Below are 17,909 nucleotides of genomic sequence, written 5' to 3' on the forward strand. Positions count from 1 at the left end.
AAAAAGGCACCGTACAGCAAGAGAATGCTCTTTCACACAATTATAGTACTCGAGCAACATCGGTTATACGTAGCTATCACCATAAATTCTTATATTTTGAAATACGGATAAAGCTTTAGTTTCTTCAATAATTTTCATAGATATCGAGCGCGCTTCATGACAGGAGAGTGTTTATGATATGTTCATAGAATTAAAAAAATAAAATTGGATAGAAGTAAAAAAAACATGGAGTAACAAGCTTGGTATATCGAACTATTTTAATTGATGGGGTACGTACGTAGTTTGATAGATAAATGCCTAAGATGATCTGACAATAAACACAATGAAGGAATGATAAGATGGTTTCAAAAGGAAATAAATGTGCTGATTAATGAGTTAGAATGAAATATTAGGATTAAATATCTTGAAAACGTATATGTGGCTGATCTTCGTTTGACCATGGATTATGAGTTAGAAATTCTGACCAGATCATGAGCCCACGTTCCCTCACAAAGGTGGCGATCCCTTCATAATATAACTCTTGCCCGGATCCCTTGACTTGATGAACAGGGGTCACGCTTCACAGTCCATACACGCAGCTTATGGACGAAGAGGTCATAATCTGATATTTCACATATGATACAATATCAATTGTTTGCAAGTTATTTTCCAACTGATTCATTGCTTATGTAGAGGAGGGTCTTTCTTGTACCTCTCCTTTTATTTTATCTGATCTTCTAGTTGATATTGCCAAGTTTACTGGGTAAATAATTGTCTGTGCAAATGGGTTTCTTCCCCTCTTTACTCTGTTATGACTCGTTGAAGCAGAGTCAGAGAGAAGAGAGCAAGAGAATAAGGGGGGGATCTTTTCTTTTTTTTGGGTATTTGTCAATAGTCTTTACTCTTTGGTACAACAAGATGGATAGCTGATTACCAACAGCATTTATGGTCCTGAATCCTGAGCTAACTTGAAAAAACTATGTTAATCTTCTAAAATATCCGAGCTAACAGTGTTACTGTCACAAGCATGTTGATTTAACGAGGGACAGAGATTAGTATCTGTTAACATCAGGAATTCCTCGTTAATCTACTGATGGATTGCCAGTAGAGAGGCTTCAGAAACTATTTTTCCTGCATGACGATTTGAAAAGTTGAAGAGAAACAGCACTGATAGATGAGATTAGAGAAAACAACTATGGAAGTTCTATCTATTTTTGTCTTTTAAACTGTTTGAATTATTCAGAGAACAAAACTCAAGACAGCCTAAAGACAAAGTTTCAAACAAACATCTATTTTTGCAAGCATGTCTGAATGATAAAAGGAGCAGCTTGGCTGACGGAGCCGCATACTGCTTACCAAAATCTGTTTGTTTTGCATGTGATAAACGCACAAGGCCTAGGGCGCCATCTGTTTCAGATGACTAATTTGCTCTGACAATGTAGACCTGTAAAGGTAAGAGATGAGAGGCAGTGAGATACCAAATCTCTATCGTTTCACAACGAGGAAAACAAATAATCAATGACAACAGTTAGCTATCTATAACCAAAATGGCTATGATCCTTCATCGTGGTAGTGAGAGCAGAGAAACCCGACATTTTTACTTTAGTTTTTGCGGACTCCACAAGTTGCTTAAAAGAATATTTGTTAAGATCCATAATGCATCAATGGGGAAATGAGAATCTACCAGCCAAAACCCGCAAGAGATGGAAGCATGAACTTGACACAAGTAAGTAGGAAGCTTCCACGTGAGATGGAAGCAAAATGCTTCAATAATGCTCTTCAGGAAATAAACTATTCTGGGTCTGCTAAGCATGATTGATTCTTGGAAATTACAATCAATCAAAGCCATCCCCGTAAACATCTACTTGAAATCGGAAACAGGTACTGTAGCTATTGAGTTATTTGCAGGCTCATTTTCGAGAGAAATATTTCCACGCTCAACATCCTTACATGCACCATTATTAACATGCTTATACCCCTTTCTTTCCCGGTACAACTGTGTAAAAGCTATTTGAACACAGGTCAACGAAGAACAGGAAGACCTAAAGATTTAGGGTTGAATTCATTGTCTTCATACTTACATAAAGATAATAATCTAGTATAAAAGTGTTCTAATACCTTAATTTCTACAGTTTTATAAATTTTATAAATCCAAATACCTTAATTTCTATTTCTTACCGTAATTATTAAAAACCACCCAAGAGTTAAGCTTATGCTTCATGTCCAGCTCACCTCCTGAACCGGGCCGGACAATTTGAAGCACAAGTGCGTTGCGAGTACTATATAAATCCAATAACTTGGAATCCTTGGAACTTCCGACAATATGGGTGGAAATGAAATTTCTGGCCCCTACTCCTGTCTGGTTCGGTAAATTACCATCTTTGTTATTTCTGTGTTTTAAGTGTATTTTAAAAAAAGTTATTATTTTTTTATTAATATTTTTATTTTTAGATCGTTTTAATATTATGATATTAAAAATAAATTTTAAAAATAAAAAATATTATTTTAATATATTTTTAAATAAAAGAAATTTCAACAAATAACTCCGTGAACTTTAACATTAGTGATTTTTATCCCTTTCTGAACATTTGGACACCAGCCTCTGCGCTCTCAATTTGTGGTTGTTCCAGCCCATTCATCCATTCATATGTGTACATGTGGCAAGAATCGTAGGTCGTAAAATGAGCATAATTTGTCTGGAGGGGGGCCTAGCAACCACGAATTATTGAAGTATAAAAGTTAGGGACTTGGGTGTCCGAATTTTAATAGAGAAATCAAAATGATCAAAATTAGAAACTTGGTAGACCACTCTGCTAATTATTCCCAACTGGTTTGGTTTTGTTAAGTTTGACCTGAATGCAAGATTGTTCTTGTGTTTTTACCAATTAAATTTCCCTTCCATAGTTGCTATATGTAATACTTAAGACTTGTGTAATACTTAAGACTTAAAGTAGGAGTGAGAAAAAAACTAAAAAACCGATTAAACTAAGAAAATTAAAAAAAAGAATAACTGAAAAAACTTAATCGTAAAAAAAAAAACCAACTAAAATTTTGAAAAAAATCAACTGATTCGGTTCAGTTTCGGTTTTATAAGCCTAAAAATAAAAAAAAAAACTGAGCCAAACCAGTTTTTTTTTTCTAAAAAACCGAACCGAAACTGGCCAGTTCAAACAGATTAAACTGATTAAAATTTAAAAAAAAAACAAACCGGTTCGGTTCGGTTTTGGTTTTATAAGTCTAAAACTGAAAAAACTAAACCGGAAAAAACTAAGTCAAATCAGTTTGAACCGGTTTTTTTCCTAAAAAACCAAACCAAAACCGCCTAGTTCGAACTGGTATCGGTTCGGTTTCAATTTTTTAAAATAAATTTTTTTTTCGGTTTAGTTATTTTTTTTATAAAAACCGAACCGAACCGAAACTAATTACCTCTAACTTATAGTTTAAATTCTTAAAAATATATTTTATTAAATAAATTATTCCTTTTCGTTATACATGCATTTTCTTACCGGATTTTTTATTTGTAGCATTTTAAAAATAAAATAAAATCAAAGACAATTAAAATATTTTTAAAAAATTCAATAATTTAAAATAAGTAGCAACATATGCATCTCTTCAATATAAATTATATTTTCTTATCAATGCAATATTTTAATGAAAACATTTTTTTATCAGAGATATTATTTTTTAAAATAAACAAAAACTTATCATGAAAAAAAATATTTCAATTTAAAAAAAAAAAAAGAACATAAAAAATCATGCCTCAATTGAAGAAAGAAAAAAATAACAATTGATCTAAGAAAACCATGTAAAAAATTTATAATAAAAGCACCTCGACAATCTTATTATATATTTTTTAAGATAGTTTTCTTAGATTAAAAACAAAAGGCCCGAGTACAAAACACGCTGTTCAGATAACAAACTCCTGCCTGAATCTTGATAATTTAATGCACATACATTTTCAATATATAATAACAATTAGATCTAGAACCAGAGTCCCATAGAGTTTATACATAAACTACTATTTACATATTATGCTGCTATCTCCTCGTCAAATCACTATACCAGAGAGTTGAATGAACGGAAGCCCCAACTCTCAGCTATAAACACAACCATGCACTTCCTTGGCTTTCTTCTCACCAGTATCGTAGACTATCTGATCATCCATTAAAATCTCATAGCAATATATATCAAAGCAGCTCTGAGAAACAAGCATTCCGCTGTACACGATATTATACTAGTTCTCCCTGTACACTATCATGCCAGATGGATGGCTCAGAAGCTCGAGCAAACATATCTAACCCAGTGGTCACACAAAATTTCATAAAAACCCCAACTTCATTGCTTAGTTGCCAAGTTAATTTTCAAGCACGAGGATTGCTTGCTCAAAATCTCCAACAAACTTTTGAAGGATGCATGTAAAGCCAATGACAGGTTAAACAAAGTCCAATACATTCAGCATTATAATCTTGAGCGACGAGTGAATTTGATACCATGAAAAGGTGAGCGTCTCCTCTGGGCAGAAGCAATTGGCTGCCCATTCAGAGAACCAGAAAATCTAACATCCCAACCTTCAATGTTCTTCGGGACACATGCATCAAAGAGGACTTGGCCAAGTACACTGTGAGCACTAATACTTGGAGGGCTGGACGGATAAATTGATCTTTCTTTCCTTTCATCTTGGAGGGATTCTGGCTTTCTGCTGTTGCAATATTCTGCTGAACTGGGCACAAAAAAGTGGTCACCTGGCCCAACAGCAACTCTTCTGAAGCTTTGGTTTGAGTTAACAGCAGCTTTCTGTAGGTCACATATTAATTCAGACATCTCATCGTGCATACTGTCCAAGCCTATTCCCTCTCTGAGTTGTTGGATCCTACGATAATAAACAGAAGGAGCCTTGTCAAGCAAATTGGTCACTGCAGCCCTGTACTGGATTGGATTGTGCTGGTAATGACCTGAAACGTCACTGGATGGAATCATTTTGGCTTTGACATGCAAAAGACACGCAGCAAATGGAACAGCTAGAAGTGAGACAGAAACTCAATTCCAAGCAACAAAAGTAGTCCAATAACTTGTCAACCTAATGGGATTTGTGTTGTATAACTTTTGTCATTTGTGTTATTTCTCATTTTCATGGCCAGTTAACAGAAAGACATACACGCATTGTTGGCTGAACGTGTAGAGGGGAAATGATAACTGTGATCATTAACCCAACTGTAAACTGTAAATCTATAAGCACCAACTTTCAGATTTGAAGAGATCACTACTGTGTTTACCCTGTTCAAAGCAATCGCAAAAACAAAACATCTGAATTTCCTTATTCATCCAACTTTCTCTTGGAAGCATTTTAAGGTGCCATTTACAGTTTTCCTGAGATTAAATCTCCTTGTACAAGCGCATACAAAAAGAAACAAGATGCAACAAAAATGATTATTTTTTACAAGCTCAACTCTCATTGAGAGTTAAACCTGTTAGCTCCTGCTTTATACAGGAAGCCACTAACAGAGACCCGTGGACCAATAAGTGTAAGTGCCCATATTAATTGGATCTGTGCCCCTGATACAATGCTAATTTACAGCAGAACAAAACAAAAATTTCATGGCTTGATGTTAGCAGCAACCACCAAATAGGTAAGATGACTACCACTCATCAAAGTAATAAGGTTCAATAGTGGGGGGAAGAAGAAAAGGGTCAACACTCAACGTTTAAGTATCCATCCTGTCAACAGCAACAAAAGGGAAGGTATTCAACTCATCCGCTTACAAGCACATTTTGATATAGCTTTTGGTGTAACTACTTAATTACCAGTGGCTCATAATCAAAATAAAATGCATACAAGAGACTTCACATTTTGATATAGCTTTTGGTGTAACTGCTTAATTACCAGTGGCACATAATCAAAATAAAATGCATACAAGAGACTTAAGTATCAGAAAGGCAATTTAACCATAAATAGTATTCAAAACCAGAGCACACTGTATTAACAAAACACAAAAGAAGGGGTGGGTCAGAACAAACCTATGTGAGGTGAATGATTCAACTTTACAAGCTTAACATCTCCACCAAGATCTTTTAGACGATGAACAAATTTGGAGATAACAACATAAGGTGCAAGGTCATCATTCTCTGAGCATAAAATTAGATATGGAGCACCCATGTCCTACAGAAGGGGGAAAAGTTAAATCTACTAATTGAGAAAGACAGAAAACTTTAGGGAAGCTGCTGGCCAGTTAGAACTTACAATTGAAGAGTACAGAGTCTGCCAATACTCAGCACGTTGGAGTTCAAACCTTGTGAGGTATAAACCATCTAGTCCAGAAGCAAGGCCTTTTGCAACCCAAGACATGAATTTTGATGGACCAGACATTCTTTGAATTGCAGGGTGTAGAGAAAATTGGGCAGCCAGATCACTTGTAAAATCTATCGGGCTAGAGTCATAGATATGCCCAGAAATGCAGTTCTTAACCAATCTACATTCATCCTTCACAAAATAAAACAAACAGATAGAAAGTTAAAAACTTTCAATTAAATAGAACTAAGAAAGTGAAAAAGTAAATCCTAGTATGAGTTACCGAGTTTTCTGAAATAGAAGAACTACATCACTTACCATATTAAGATGACCTTCACATGTTCCTTGAATAATCTGTGTCGATGCATTAAGTTTGATAAAATTAGTCCTGCCAGAGTTGGCGAAAGGGCAGAGAAAAATAGCACAAATTACCATTCAAAGATTTAACTAAAATTACCTGAAGAACCTTGTACATGCAAGCTTTCGAACCACCAGAGAAAGCAACAAATATAACTGGACATGGCCTAACCCTTAGATCCTGCATACCAAAAACCAGTAGGAAATTACTCTATGCATCATGAAAACATAAAAAAGTTTCAAGCTAATAAATGCTCATTTTATCTCATTTCCGTCACAGTAGATGCAGGAAGTTGTTTTTATGGGAACCCACATAAAAGCAAAGTGGAAACATGATTTTATTGGCATAATTTTGACTAACATGGGCACCCACAGAAACTTAACCCCTCCAACTCATTGGAACTCCAAGATAAAATACTTTTAGATAAAGATTGAAATCTAACTGAATAACAGACAATTAGTTAAGGTTTATGTAACTGACCTCAACAAGCTCATTGAGGAGAATATATGCCAGTGACAAAGCCCTTTCAGGATAAAATCTGTATCAATTTTCATCATTAGCCAGCAACAAACACTCATCAAGTTTAACATTATGAAGAAAACAATTAACTCAACCATCCTCACTCTATTTGCATCTGGGTTTGGAGCAACTGACTATATAAAAAAAGTTGATTAGGTTTATCCCTTCAATCATTTTACACGAACAGATATCAATATAATAAAATTGCCTATACTCATTCCCATTTAACAGCATATAGCCAATCAATTCTCATTTCTCTCTTGTACCAAACCTTCTTTCAAAAACTAACCAGAAATCCGTACACATTTCTTTTCTTATTTCGAAGATTGAATCAAGTTTCACTAATAAAAGCTAGAATCCGCACATAATTGTACATCATTAATTTGATTAGGAGACCCTGAATGCTCTTTTTGGCTACTTAAAACTTTCAGGTATTACAACAACAAGAAAAATGACATTATTTAAGTATTTATTTCAATAAAAATCAACAAAATTGAGCTAATTTTTTCACTGGATAATCGGCAAGACACTAACAAAAAAATAATTAAAAGAAAATTCTCAGGAACCAAACAGCGAGTGGCAAGGAAAGGAAAAAAAAAAAGACTTACGCGGAGAGGAAATCGGCATGAGAAACAAGGGAATTCCAACCAAGAGAGGAATACAAATCCAAGTGACTGTTCAAATGTTTCTCATGAATCGAAATCCATGCGAATATAACCACAATTCCTTTCGATTCACTTTCTTTCCTTCCCCAATAAACACTACCACCACCAAACATTACTACCGCTGATTCTTCTTCTTCTTCTTCAAGACTTGTTTTCTTCTCTGTATTGAAGAATTGAATTCTAGGAGAGAGAGTAAAAACAAAAGGATTGTGTGTGGGTTGTGATTTTTTTAGTGGAATTCGTACTATTATTTATTGGCTTTTAAGTGGTGAGTGTTGATAGAAATTTTCAGGGGTGTTTGTTACAGTTATATTACTTGCTTTTCAATTATTTTTTTAAAAATATTAATACATTAAAATAATTTTTTAAAAAATCTAAATTTTAAAAAATTCAAGCTGTCCTAAACAGACACTTGGAAGATTTTCAATTTTTTTTATTCTTTTTTTGTTATGTTTTTTCCACATCAGACTTAACGGGTCCAAGCCTTCCGCGGATAAGTTTTTGCTAACAGCAACGGCAATGATACGCTGGTTGCATCCGGGTTCATTGTTATAATAATAATAATAATAAAAAAAAATTAAATAAAAAACCCTAAAAGGAATAAGTAAAACACGATTATATAAAATGCATTTCATTGTTGATTAGCATCAATAAAACACTATGATATAAGATGCATTTCACTATTTATTAGAATATTAAAATGATTTTTTATCATTCTTGAAAAAACCAAACAAGCTTGCAATGGGAGTAAAATCATCTTTTTAATGAGATTTATTGAGCATTAAAAAATTAATTGAGGATAAATTTGTCAGTATAATTTTTTTAGCACAATGAGATAATTTTAATATTTTCTAAAAGCAAAAAAAATATGATTTTTGTTTAGGAATTTTTTTATTTTTTTCAAAATTATTTACACGGTAAAATTACTTTGATATATACCCTTAAAAAAACAAAATAAACTCGACATATTACCCTGTTAAAAATTTAAGATTGGTTTTAAGGGTGTATTAGTATTTTTATTCTGGATTTCTTTTTGTTATTTTTATGTTTACTTAGGAGTTGTTTGATAATTTTGAATAAATAAATATTATTAAAAAAGATATTGACATGAGCAGGGCTATCCGGTTATCAAATTCTGTCATCCATGGTGGTGTTAAAAACAATGTGTCATTCTCTTTTTGGCAATGTTTTGTGTGCTCATGATGGAAATGCAGTTAGGCTTTAATGAGTTTTTTTTTCTCTTTCTTTTTTCTCTCTTAACTTAAAAAATTATGTCAACCCCTCAAAAAATTAATTGGTTACGCTAAAGACCTTATCATTTGCATCTTTTATTTGTATTTCTATCAACTTTAACCCTAAAATAAATGATATGGATTTTCATCGTCTTGACATCTTTTTTTTATACTAGGAAAATTTTTATTTAACTCATAGCATAGGGCAGGTCACCTATCTCATTTATACCTTATTATTTACATAGATAAAAAAACTTAATATCCATACTTTATTTATTATGTTTTGTATTATGTATTCAATTATTTATTATATGAATATTTTTTCAAAATAAAATAAAAGAATAGTCTACACACACATTACAAATAAGATAGTTATTCAATAAAATACATTCATTCAAATCAATTCATGTAATTAAGTATCCATCAAATTCAAGTTAGATTATTATTTTTATTTGTTACCATCTCGTGATTAAATTGCCATCTCTATTTAATTATTACCATCCCGGGACGCATGCATTGACCAAACTGGCGTCGTGTCAATTGGTGGGAGAAGTTATTCTCTTTTTTTTTCCCCATATATTTCACAATAAATTAATACTTGGAACTAATTTCTATCTTCTGATGATAAATTGAGCATTTTTAAAATGTTTTTAAAAGCTGATGTTGGAACCCTCATAATTGAAGTTTCGAGCACAGTCCGCTGCCCATCACGAGAACCCTCTCAATCATCAATGAAGTAGTTTGGTGGAGCAACTGAAAATCAACAATTGACAGCTGTAATGAAATTACTGGTTGGAATGGGGGGTGTGCATGGTAAAAGAGTGGTCTGGTCTGGTCATCGATCTAACCCAGTTTAATGCATGCTTACAAGTTATTTCCAAAGCATTTCGTTTCTTATATTTCCTGGCAACATCAAAGTTGGCAAACATCCACTTTGAGTAAAATAAGGTGCTGTCCACATGGATTTGGTAAAAATAAATTTTATATTTGGTCTTATTAGGTCATCATATACATGTCAAAATCAACAGGTGCGTTCAAGCCTCACCAGGAAATGCATGGAGCTAGTCGCGGGACATTCTTATTCGCTCGCAGTTTTTCGAGGGTCAATTAGCTAGTGATCGATTCCCTTTGCGGTTTACATGGGAGACTCAAGCCCACGAGCTCGGGAAGCCAACCCATGATGGAGTAGCAAGACCGCTTCAACATGGCTGCAGTACATATCAGTCCATTTGCAGGGGGGCTAGCTCTGAAAGCCTACATTAATGAAGAAGATTGAAGAGGGAAAAGAAGCAGAACGCAAATTGCCAAACAAAAAGGAAAGGAAAGGGAGAGGACGCCATGTATATGGAGGGCGATCGATGATCAGTAATTTTAGTCTTCTGATGTAAGGTATCTGAATCCAGTACAACTAATTTTCGAGAAATTATTCAGAATTAGGGTTTTGAAGTAGACGCGTGCCTCTAGTGCAGGATGGAACTTGAAGCTCAAAACAGTGGAAATGCATGGCTCGAGATAAATTTAAGCGAATCTTATCTTTGTTGGTTTCCCCTATACTGTCAGTGTATGAATGAATTCTCAAATAAACTTGTTATGATATTTTGGACATGTATGTCTAATCAAATAAATATATAAATCCAGCTATTGTCAGCTTCTTGCTTCAGCCAGGACAATTTGTGACTTGGGGCTCTAATCAATATTAATAGGTGGACACCCCCCGAAAAGAAAAACAAAATATTGGTGAGGACGGGGATATAGTTTGAGATTATATATAATCTGTAATTAGCATACAATAATAATGAAGATAGATCTGATCAGGCTGATTGATGCTAGCACTTCGCTTCGCAACCTGAATTATTGAAAAAAAAAAAAGAAGATAAAAACAAGGGGGGAAAGAGCGATAGTAAGGAATCTTTCTCCAAGTTGACAAAAAAGATAGGAAGGGGATGCATTCTTATTGTTGACCAAGATAATGCCAAAGTGATATAGATAAAAGGACGAGGGATCGGTAAGGATATTATCTTAAAGTTGGATTATGTTTGTTTTCTAAAATATTTTATATATTAAAATAATATATATTTTTTAATTTTTAAAATTTATTTTTACCAGTAATACATAATAGCGTTAAAAATATTAAAAAATCAATTTAAAGCAAATTCTTTCTTCTTTGATTTTTCATATAAAAAAAAAAAAAAAAACAGGTTTGAAGTTTGAACCCATCCTGAAGAAGACTCCACTAAAGAAGTGTTCACTTCCTTGCCTTTCTTTCACCGGAGAGTATAATAATACTAAAATGTTTGAACTTTATAAAATAAACAACCTAGAACAAAGCAAATTAAGCACAAGCAATTCTCCCTTGTAAGCATCACAATCAGTTTCGTAAACAGAGAAACTGCAAGAGACATCAAAATCGAAAGAGACCTCTTTCTCATTAATAAGCAACATTCTACGTACGCCCCACCACCACCCTCCATAATTAAGGGCCATAACCGTTGCTGATTACAATTTGCAATAAAATTAATGGGTTCATCATCAGATCCAAGGCCAGCCATCTAGCTATACAAGGCAGCCATGACACCACTGCACGTGCAAGCCTCTCTCCTCCAATCATCCTTCTTCTCCAATTTTATAAACACGTTGTATGTACACTCAAGCTTCTTGTACTTGAAAACACCAATCAGTGAGAACGGTTCCTTGTAATTTTGCCACGTATACGTCATTGTCAAGGCCAGTCAGCCAAATGTGCAGCGTACCAGTCCTCTCTCTCTCTTGTTTCCTCTCTCGGCCGGCCGGCCTCCCTCCTTGTTGTCCTCCGCTCTTTGCTCAGTCGTGCTGGCTTCATGAGCGAGAAATATCTGCTATGCTCTCACCAGTACAATACAGCCAACAATGTCAGCTCTCCGAGGGACACAATATATCACAGCGTATCAGATCCCCAGGCGCATGTTTTCACCCCGAAACAAAAATAATTGATTATAATACGACGGTAAATTAACCACCCAAATTCACCGACTTCACGCCGATTTTATTATAATACTAATACACCCTCTGACAAATTACATGCAACTAACTTTACCAGTAGAGTCTAGATTATACGCGATATGCTGGTGAGATATAGGCACCAAGATGTGAATTAGGTGTGGTTTTAAATAATAATAATAAAAAAAAAAAGTCTCTCAAATAATCACTATATATATGCGTCTCTCAACACAATACAATATAGTATTTAGGGTATATCTTTCCGAGAAATTCCAAATGAGATTATTTGAATACAAAACAGAATCACAAGACTCGGAAAGAAACCCATTTGATCAGCTCTTTTCTACTTGTTTTCGTTACCTTTTATCAAATTGTCCCTGCACCACAGAGTCAAATACACACACATAACACAAAGACAGGCGCGCGCGGCCCATCCATAATATTCGAATGATACATGATTGCCAGAAGAAACCATCATGACCTGATATTCAAGAGAATATTCCAAGATTAAGCATGAATGGAGAGAGGAAAAGTAACGATGAAAAAGCGTTCTCTGCAAAAAAGCAACCTAGAAGAAGAAAAAAAACACACACCCATAAACAGCCAAGCCAAAAGCTCAAACAAAAAACACTTTTTTTCTAATACAGAAACAAAATAAAGACCATCAATGGAGAAATTTCTAATGCCTGCAAATCCCTGCCATCTCCTTCCCATTAAATTAACAACAACCAGTCCAAAAAATAACTGACAGAGTTGCTACCGTACCCACACACCATTTAACTAGCTCAAATCTTTTGAAATTTTATTCCAGAACACCTCCTTTAGATAACTGTATAGCAACAGTACCGCCAGAAAATAGCATTAATTAATAGAGCTGCCTTCTTATATATATTTATATTATAAAAATAAAGAGAGGTCTCCAAAAAAAGGAAAAAGAAAAAAGGAACTGTACATTAACAAACTAAATAACCTTCCTAGAAATGGCAAATTAAATAGTGGCAATGTGGCATGCTAGATGCATGCTAATGCTACCCCTTGAACTCTATCAATTCTCTATTTTCCTCTGTGGCTTCAAACAAATCCACTGGTAGCGACCCTCCACTGGCAAATCCTTCACAATATCGTAGTTGTACCTGGAAATTTCGAATATAAGTTTGTTAGTTAGTTACACTTCCATCCTCTCCGTGCTAAAATACGCCGGGTATCCACACTTCTTATCCTATGCACGGCAAATAAAAAGGTAACTGCCACACTGTACAGTACTACTACTTACTTCTCTGTAAATCTTTTCTGCTCCTCTCTCTCTGCCCCCGCGAAAAACGCATCGATCTCAGCCTGACTCGGCATTTTCACAGCCGGTGACTTTCTCCTGTGAGAATTCTCTTTCTTCTCCACGGCTGCCGACGAGAACATTCCGTGAAACTCGCTTGAAGGAGTGGTTTCTCTACTGCAAAAGCAAGCGTGATTTAAATATTGGAGAGATGAACAGTTTAAAAACGGTTTCGTTCTCTGAGACCATAAAGGAATATTAATAAATGAAGCGAGAGTGAGGAATAAAAAATTTGAACCTGAATTTCCTGTCATTGCACGTCGAGCTTTCCGTTTCGGAACTCTTCGCCTGCAAATATAAATAAAATTCCTTAATTATTACTACTAATTAATGCTTATATATTTTTAATCTCTAGACACGAGAAACATCAATTTAAAGAATAAAGAAACACGATGTAACGACCACTAACAAAGAACACTTCGCTAATTTTGAAAGAGAGAGAGTCTGAAATTAAATCTTGATCTCTTCATTTTCCTTCGTTTTCTCGGTAAACAAACAGTAACAAACTGCAAAATCAAATCACATCACCGGTTTTGAAATCTTTGTTTGTGTCTGGCTAGAAAAATCTGCTTGGACTGAGAAAAACTCCAATCGCTTGATTTATAAGGCTTCTCCAAAACCTAGAGTTTCTAGCTTATTTTCATTTGCTTTCTCACTAAACAAACTGCAAGACACTTAAATTCCACGATAAAGTTTTGAACGAATGGTTCAGTTTGTTTTCTGAGAAAACGAAGGAAGATTTATTAGAGCTGAGAAAAATCTAAACTAGCATGGAGACTTGAAAAACATCTCAAAACCTTGTTTAGTTTCCTCTACTTTCTCTGCGAACAAACATAAACAAAAATATAACCAAAATTTAGCTCATGTTCTAAGTTTTTGAATTGCAAATTCACCTCCAGATCTATAAACCTCAAGCTGTCCTTCGCAACCTTGATCGATTCATTGCTGGAGCAGCAGGAAACCGGAGAGTCGCCACAGCTGGAATATTTGCCGTTTATAAAGCGATCAGAATTCGATGAAGCCGCCGAAGAAATCAAATTTTCCGGTGACATGGTGGTGCGAAGATGAGCTTGGAGCTTGAAATTAAACGAAGGTAAGCTAAACTCGTCAAAATCAAATTTCATTTTCTTAGAGAAACTTGTGATTGAAGATTCTAGAATTCCAGTTTCAGCTATTCGCTTACTATTTCTCGCGCTCTCTCCCATTCTTTCAATTTCTCGAGTGCTTTTTTTTCTGTTTTACAATAATCTTGTGTTTTTGTGAGGGTTGGTTCTGGTTTTTGAAGAAGGGAGAGAGAGAATGGGGGGTAGAGATCAGGGTTAAAAAAGAAAGGTTCCGAAGGAAGGAGAGCCGCTGATTTAATAGACGGATAAGATCTGCCTTTTTCAAGTTTTCGTTTTTACGTGGTCCTGATAATATAGACGGTGATCAGGAAACAAGATCGGGTTCCCGTTAGGGAGATCCGGCGGTTGAGAGATTCTTTTGTTGACCAATGGATCACCAACACGTCAAAATGCGTGCCTTTAGTGCTGGTTTTTGCATTTTTTTTTAATCATCATGCTGTATATTTTAATCATGTCCCTTGCATAGTCCTATACCCGTGGTCTTTTAATTTTAGAATAGTAGAATAAATAAATAAATAAAAAGAGTAGAGTATATTTCCCATGATATTTAGGGAAATCTACACTACTCTTTTTATTTCCCATGATACTGAGATTAACACTCAGTAATTATTAATGTGTTGAGCTAATTTCTATGGTTAAAAAAGGCATTATTGTGTCACCGGCAGTTCATGGACAGTCACTGCATGCGCAAGTGATGAAAAAAGCTTATACTACAAAGTCTCATATATAGGCAGGCATGCTCTTTATTTTTCATTTACTAATCTTGATAATTTTAGAGGATCAATAAAAAGATTAAGTCTCTTAAATGAGGGTGGTGATGATGCCACTTGTCCCCTCTATATATAGGTGCATGCGGGCTCGATCGGCCGGTCACCTAATTATTAAATACCGAGTGAGAAGCCTTAATCTCGCGCAGCTAATATATGATCAACTGATAATCGAGTAACTATAATTAGTACTGCAACTGCATTTTCTTAAAGGAATTTGGTGGCAAGTGAATGCCATCTGTCCAGTTATAGAATAGCTAGCTAACCAGCTCCCCCACGAACACTTAAAATTAATCTCCTCAAGCGACTCGGTTGATCAATATTACCCTGCAGGTACGTCTGCTATTTTTAATCCAATTATTATATATTTCGAAGCACCAAGACCACAAGATATATATACATATATATATATAGAAGGAATTAATACATGCTAACGCCATGTTATATATTTACAGAACTATCAGTAAAATGAAAATTAATAAACAACGAATATATAATTCCCGTCTAAATACGTAAGAATGATGTGCGGAGAGGTTATATATAGCCGATCATACGTACAAATGAACGGAGTGTCGGTTCACCTGGTGGTTGGCTTCGCAAAAGCTTATCGGCATGGTGAAAAGCCATGAATGGCTGAATGCCATACCATGCGGTGGAGAGACGACAGGATAACAGGGATGGACCATGTCAGTATCTGAACACCACATATTAATATATTAACAGGGATGGACCATGGACTCTAGTAATCCGACCCCCTTCGATAGTTGAGTGGCTCTTTGTCTTGGTAGCCGTGTAATTCATATCATGATTTCTAAACAACAATCAATAGTTATTTTCGTTATTTACTGGAATCGGATGACTCGTAAAAATAACGGCTGTAATCCTAGCACGCAACAGTAACGCACGCTTGTTATGTTTAAAATAATTACTGTATCATTAACACGCGATCACTTTCTAAATTATTAATCCCGTATAATTCTTAAATCTCAAATTTATGTTTTCTTGATTTTTTTTCAGAATCTTGATCATAGCTTTTATGGCTTTTAATTAATTACTGGATCAGTGTGTTGTAATTCGTATATATTTAATTAGTAAGATTATTAAAAAAAAGTATTAAATTATTATAATTTGTTAAAAATGAGCGATGAATTATTATATATTTAAACCCATTATCGCTAAATCAAATATTGTATCAGAAAGATGTAAAATAAGGGAAGTGATCGTAGGTGTTATATATACTGGCCCGAAAGAGTTAAAGAGACACAATTAGTAGTCTTGATATGGCATTAAGTCTTGCACGATGAAAGATTAGATGGGGGATTTAATTCTGACAGTGCATTACTATTCTGAAACAAGCAGATAAATTACTTTAATTCCATTAATTTATATATAGAGCTGAAGTTTTCTGCTTTCCATTAAATGGAAGGGTTAAAATAGGAGGGTGAGTCCGTGATTATGGTTATCTACCTTGAATGACATTACCAATATTATCTTAAGCATTTAGCTGCTACCATTTATTTCTGTGGTCTCATTATCAACTAGATCACAGTGAAATAAAACCACGAGTAATTAATTATCTTGCAGCTCTGAAGCTTCGTTCTTGTAATTCCTCGATCGTGTGTTTTGAGGCACTTGCAGCATAGATCATAGGCGTCTTCAGGGAATTTGATCGCTGTCTTCGTTTGTTAGCTCTTTTGGAGAAGAGATAAAATAAAATATGGACCTGCGTCGACTCAACTAACCCCTGCTTTTTGAAAAGACATTTATCAAGCAGTCCAAGCCACGGTTCATTGGATGAAATGCTTTTCTTGTCGAAGCCATGCACGTTTCAGAATCTGGAGAGCTAGAAAGAGAGCCGAAAAGGTCATATCATTTTCAAAAGCATCTCTACTTTGTCTAAAGTAAAACTACAACTGCTTTGAAGAATTGTTTTGAGGTGAAACTTTGCTGTCTAACATGTTTCTTTTCAAGAAAAGTAGCCGAATAATCCACAAATCACTTTGTTTTCAAGCAGAAAAACTTTGTGGAAGAAAGTACCGAGTCGGTGGGTAGCTTCCAAAATGGTACCTAAATTACTATGAAAAATTTTGAAATGTAGCATATACATCCTTAAGAATTTTTGTATGGTCCTTTTCATGTTTTTTTACTATCTAGCTTGGAGGGCTCACAAATAACTTCAAACAAAAATGACTCTAAAATCATGATAAATAATTTCAGGCGGTATATATTTTTATTAGAAAATAATATAAATTATATATTAGAATTTTATTTAATAATTTAAGTTATTAAGTTAAAATAGTTTTTAACATGATATCAAAATCTTCATAATCAAATAATTATGAATTTAAATTTTATTATTTTATTTATTTAATAAAAATTAAATATAATTTTTTTTGAAATTCAAATTTGTTTTTACAATTTTGAATCCTAGCTAAAACACCTACGGGGGCTTATTGGCTTTGGCCCCATTTAGACTGTCCCCTGCTTGATTACTTTGTGATTGCAGACAAAACCAATTAATGTGTAATTTTTTCAACTCCAAATTTTGATTGGCCCTCTGGCTTTCCATTGGTGGATCTAGTCAGCAACCAATCAGAGGTACTCGACAATAACGTGTAAAGTATCGTAGATGTCTTTATGGATCAGATTGAAAAGGTGTGGGAAAACCCCAAC

The 17,909-nt window shown here is 34.5% G+C and overlaps 2 protein-coding genes across 5 annotated transcripts; both read right to left on the reverse strand.

Annotated features, from left to right (window-relative positions):
* Window positions 1–3,916: 3,916 nt before the first annotated feature.
* LOC118058656 (uncharacterized) lies at window positions 3,917–8,097 on the reverse strand. 4 transcript variants are annotated; one of them, XM_073411520.1, is made up of 8 exons: window positions 7,751–8,097; window positions 7,247–7,276; window positions 7,104–7,161; window positions 6,723–6,803; window positions 6,584–6,619; window positions 6,218–6,457; window positions 5,995–6,136; window positions 3,917–4,961 (listed from the first exon to the last, which is right to left on the reverse strand). In XM_073411520.1, exons 1-8 carry the CDS (start codon window positions 7,918–7,920, stop codon window positions 4,438–4,440), a joined length of 1,281 nt encoding a protein of 426 aa, XP_073267621.1. In that variant the 5' UTR covers window positions 7,921–8,097; the 3' UTR covers window positions 3,917–4,437. The 4 variants fall into 4 exon arrangements, with proteins under 4 accessions (XP_073267621.1, XP_073267622.1, XP_034927269.1 ...); XM_073411521.1 differs by having other exon boundaries at window positions 3,917–4,931; window positions 7,751–8,096; XM_035071378.2 differs by lacking the exon at window positions 7,247–7,276 and having other exon boundaries at window positions 7,751–8,096.
* A 4,774-nt stretch (window positions 8,098–12,871) lies between these two features.
* On the reverse strand, window positions 12,872–14,669 carry LOC118058657 (cyclin-dependent kinase inhibitor 7). Its single transcript, XM_035071380.2, has 4 exons — window positions 14,239–14,669; window positions 13,584–13,633; window positions 13,289–13,462; window positions 12,872–13,148 (listed from the first exon to the last, which is right to left on the reverse strand). The coding sequence occupies exons 1-4, from the start codon at window positions 14,548–14,550 to the stop codon at window positions 13,061–13,063; spliced, it is 624 nt and encodes a 207-aa protein (XP_034927271.1). The 5' UTR covers window positions 14,551–14,669; the 3' UTR covers window positions 12,872–13,060.
* Window positions 14,670–17,909: the final 3,240 nt, after the last annotated feature.

Source organism: Populus alba, chromosome 9, assembly GCF_005239225.2.
Source record: "Populus alba chromosome 9, ASM523922v2, whole genome shotgun sequence".
Classification (NCBI taxonomy): domain Eukaryota; kingdom Viridiplantae; phylum Streptophyta; class Magnoliopsida; order Malpighiales; family Salicaceae; genus Populus; species Populus alba.

Coding starts and splice junctions, on each gene's coding strand:
- LOC118058657 (XM_035071380.2), bottom strand. CDS start 14,550: ATGGGAGAGAGCGCGAGAAATAGTAAGCGAATAGCTGAAACTGGAATT. Junction 13,634..14,238: donor TGAGGTTTATAGATCTGGAG/GTGAATTTGCAA, acceptor TTATATTTGCAG/GCGAAGAGTTCCGAAACGGA. Junction 13,149..13,288: donor CAGAAAAGATTTACAGAGAA/GTAAGTAGTAGT, acceptor CGAAATTTCCAG/GTACAACTACGATATTGTGA.
- LOC118058656 (XM_073411520.1), bottom strand. CDS start 7,920: ATGTTTGGTGGTGGTAGTGTTTATTGGGGAAGGAAAGAAAGTGAATCG. Junction 7,162..7,246: donor CAAACCCAGATGCAAATAGA/GTGAGGATGGTT, acceptor AAATTGATACAG/ATTTTATCCTGAAAGGGCTT. Junction 6,458..6,583: donor GTGAAGGTCATCTTAATATG/GTAAGTGATGTA, acceptor TATTTTGTGAAG/GATGAATGTAGATTGGTTAA.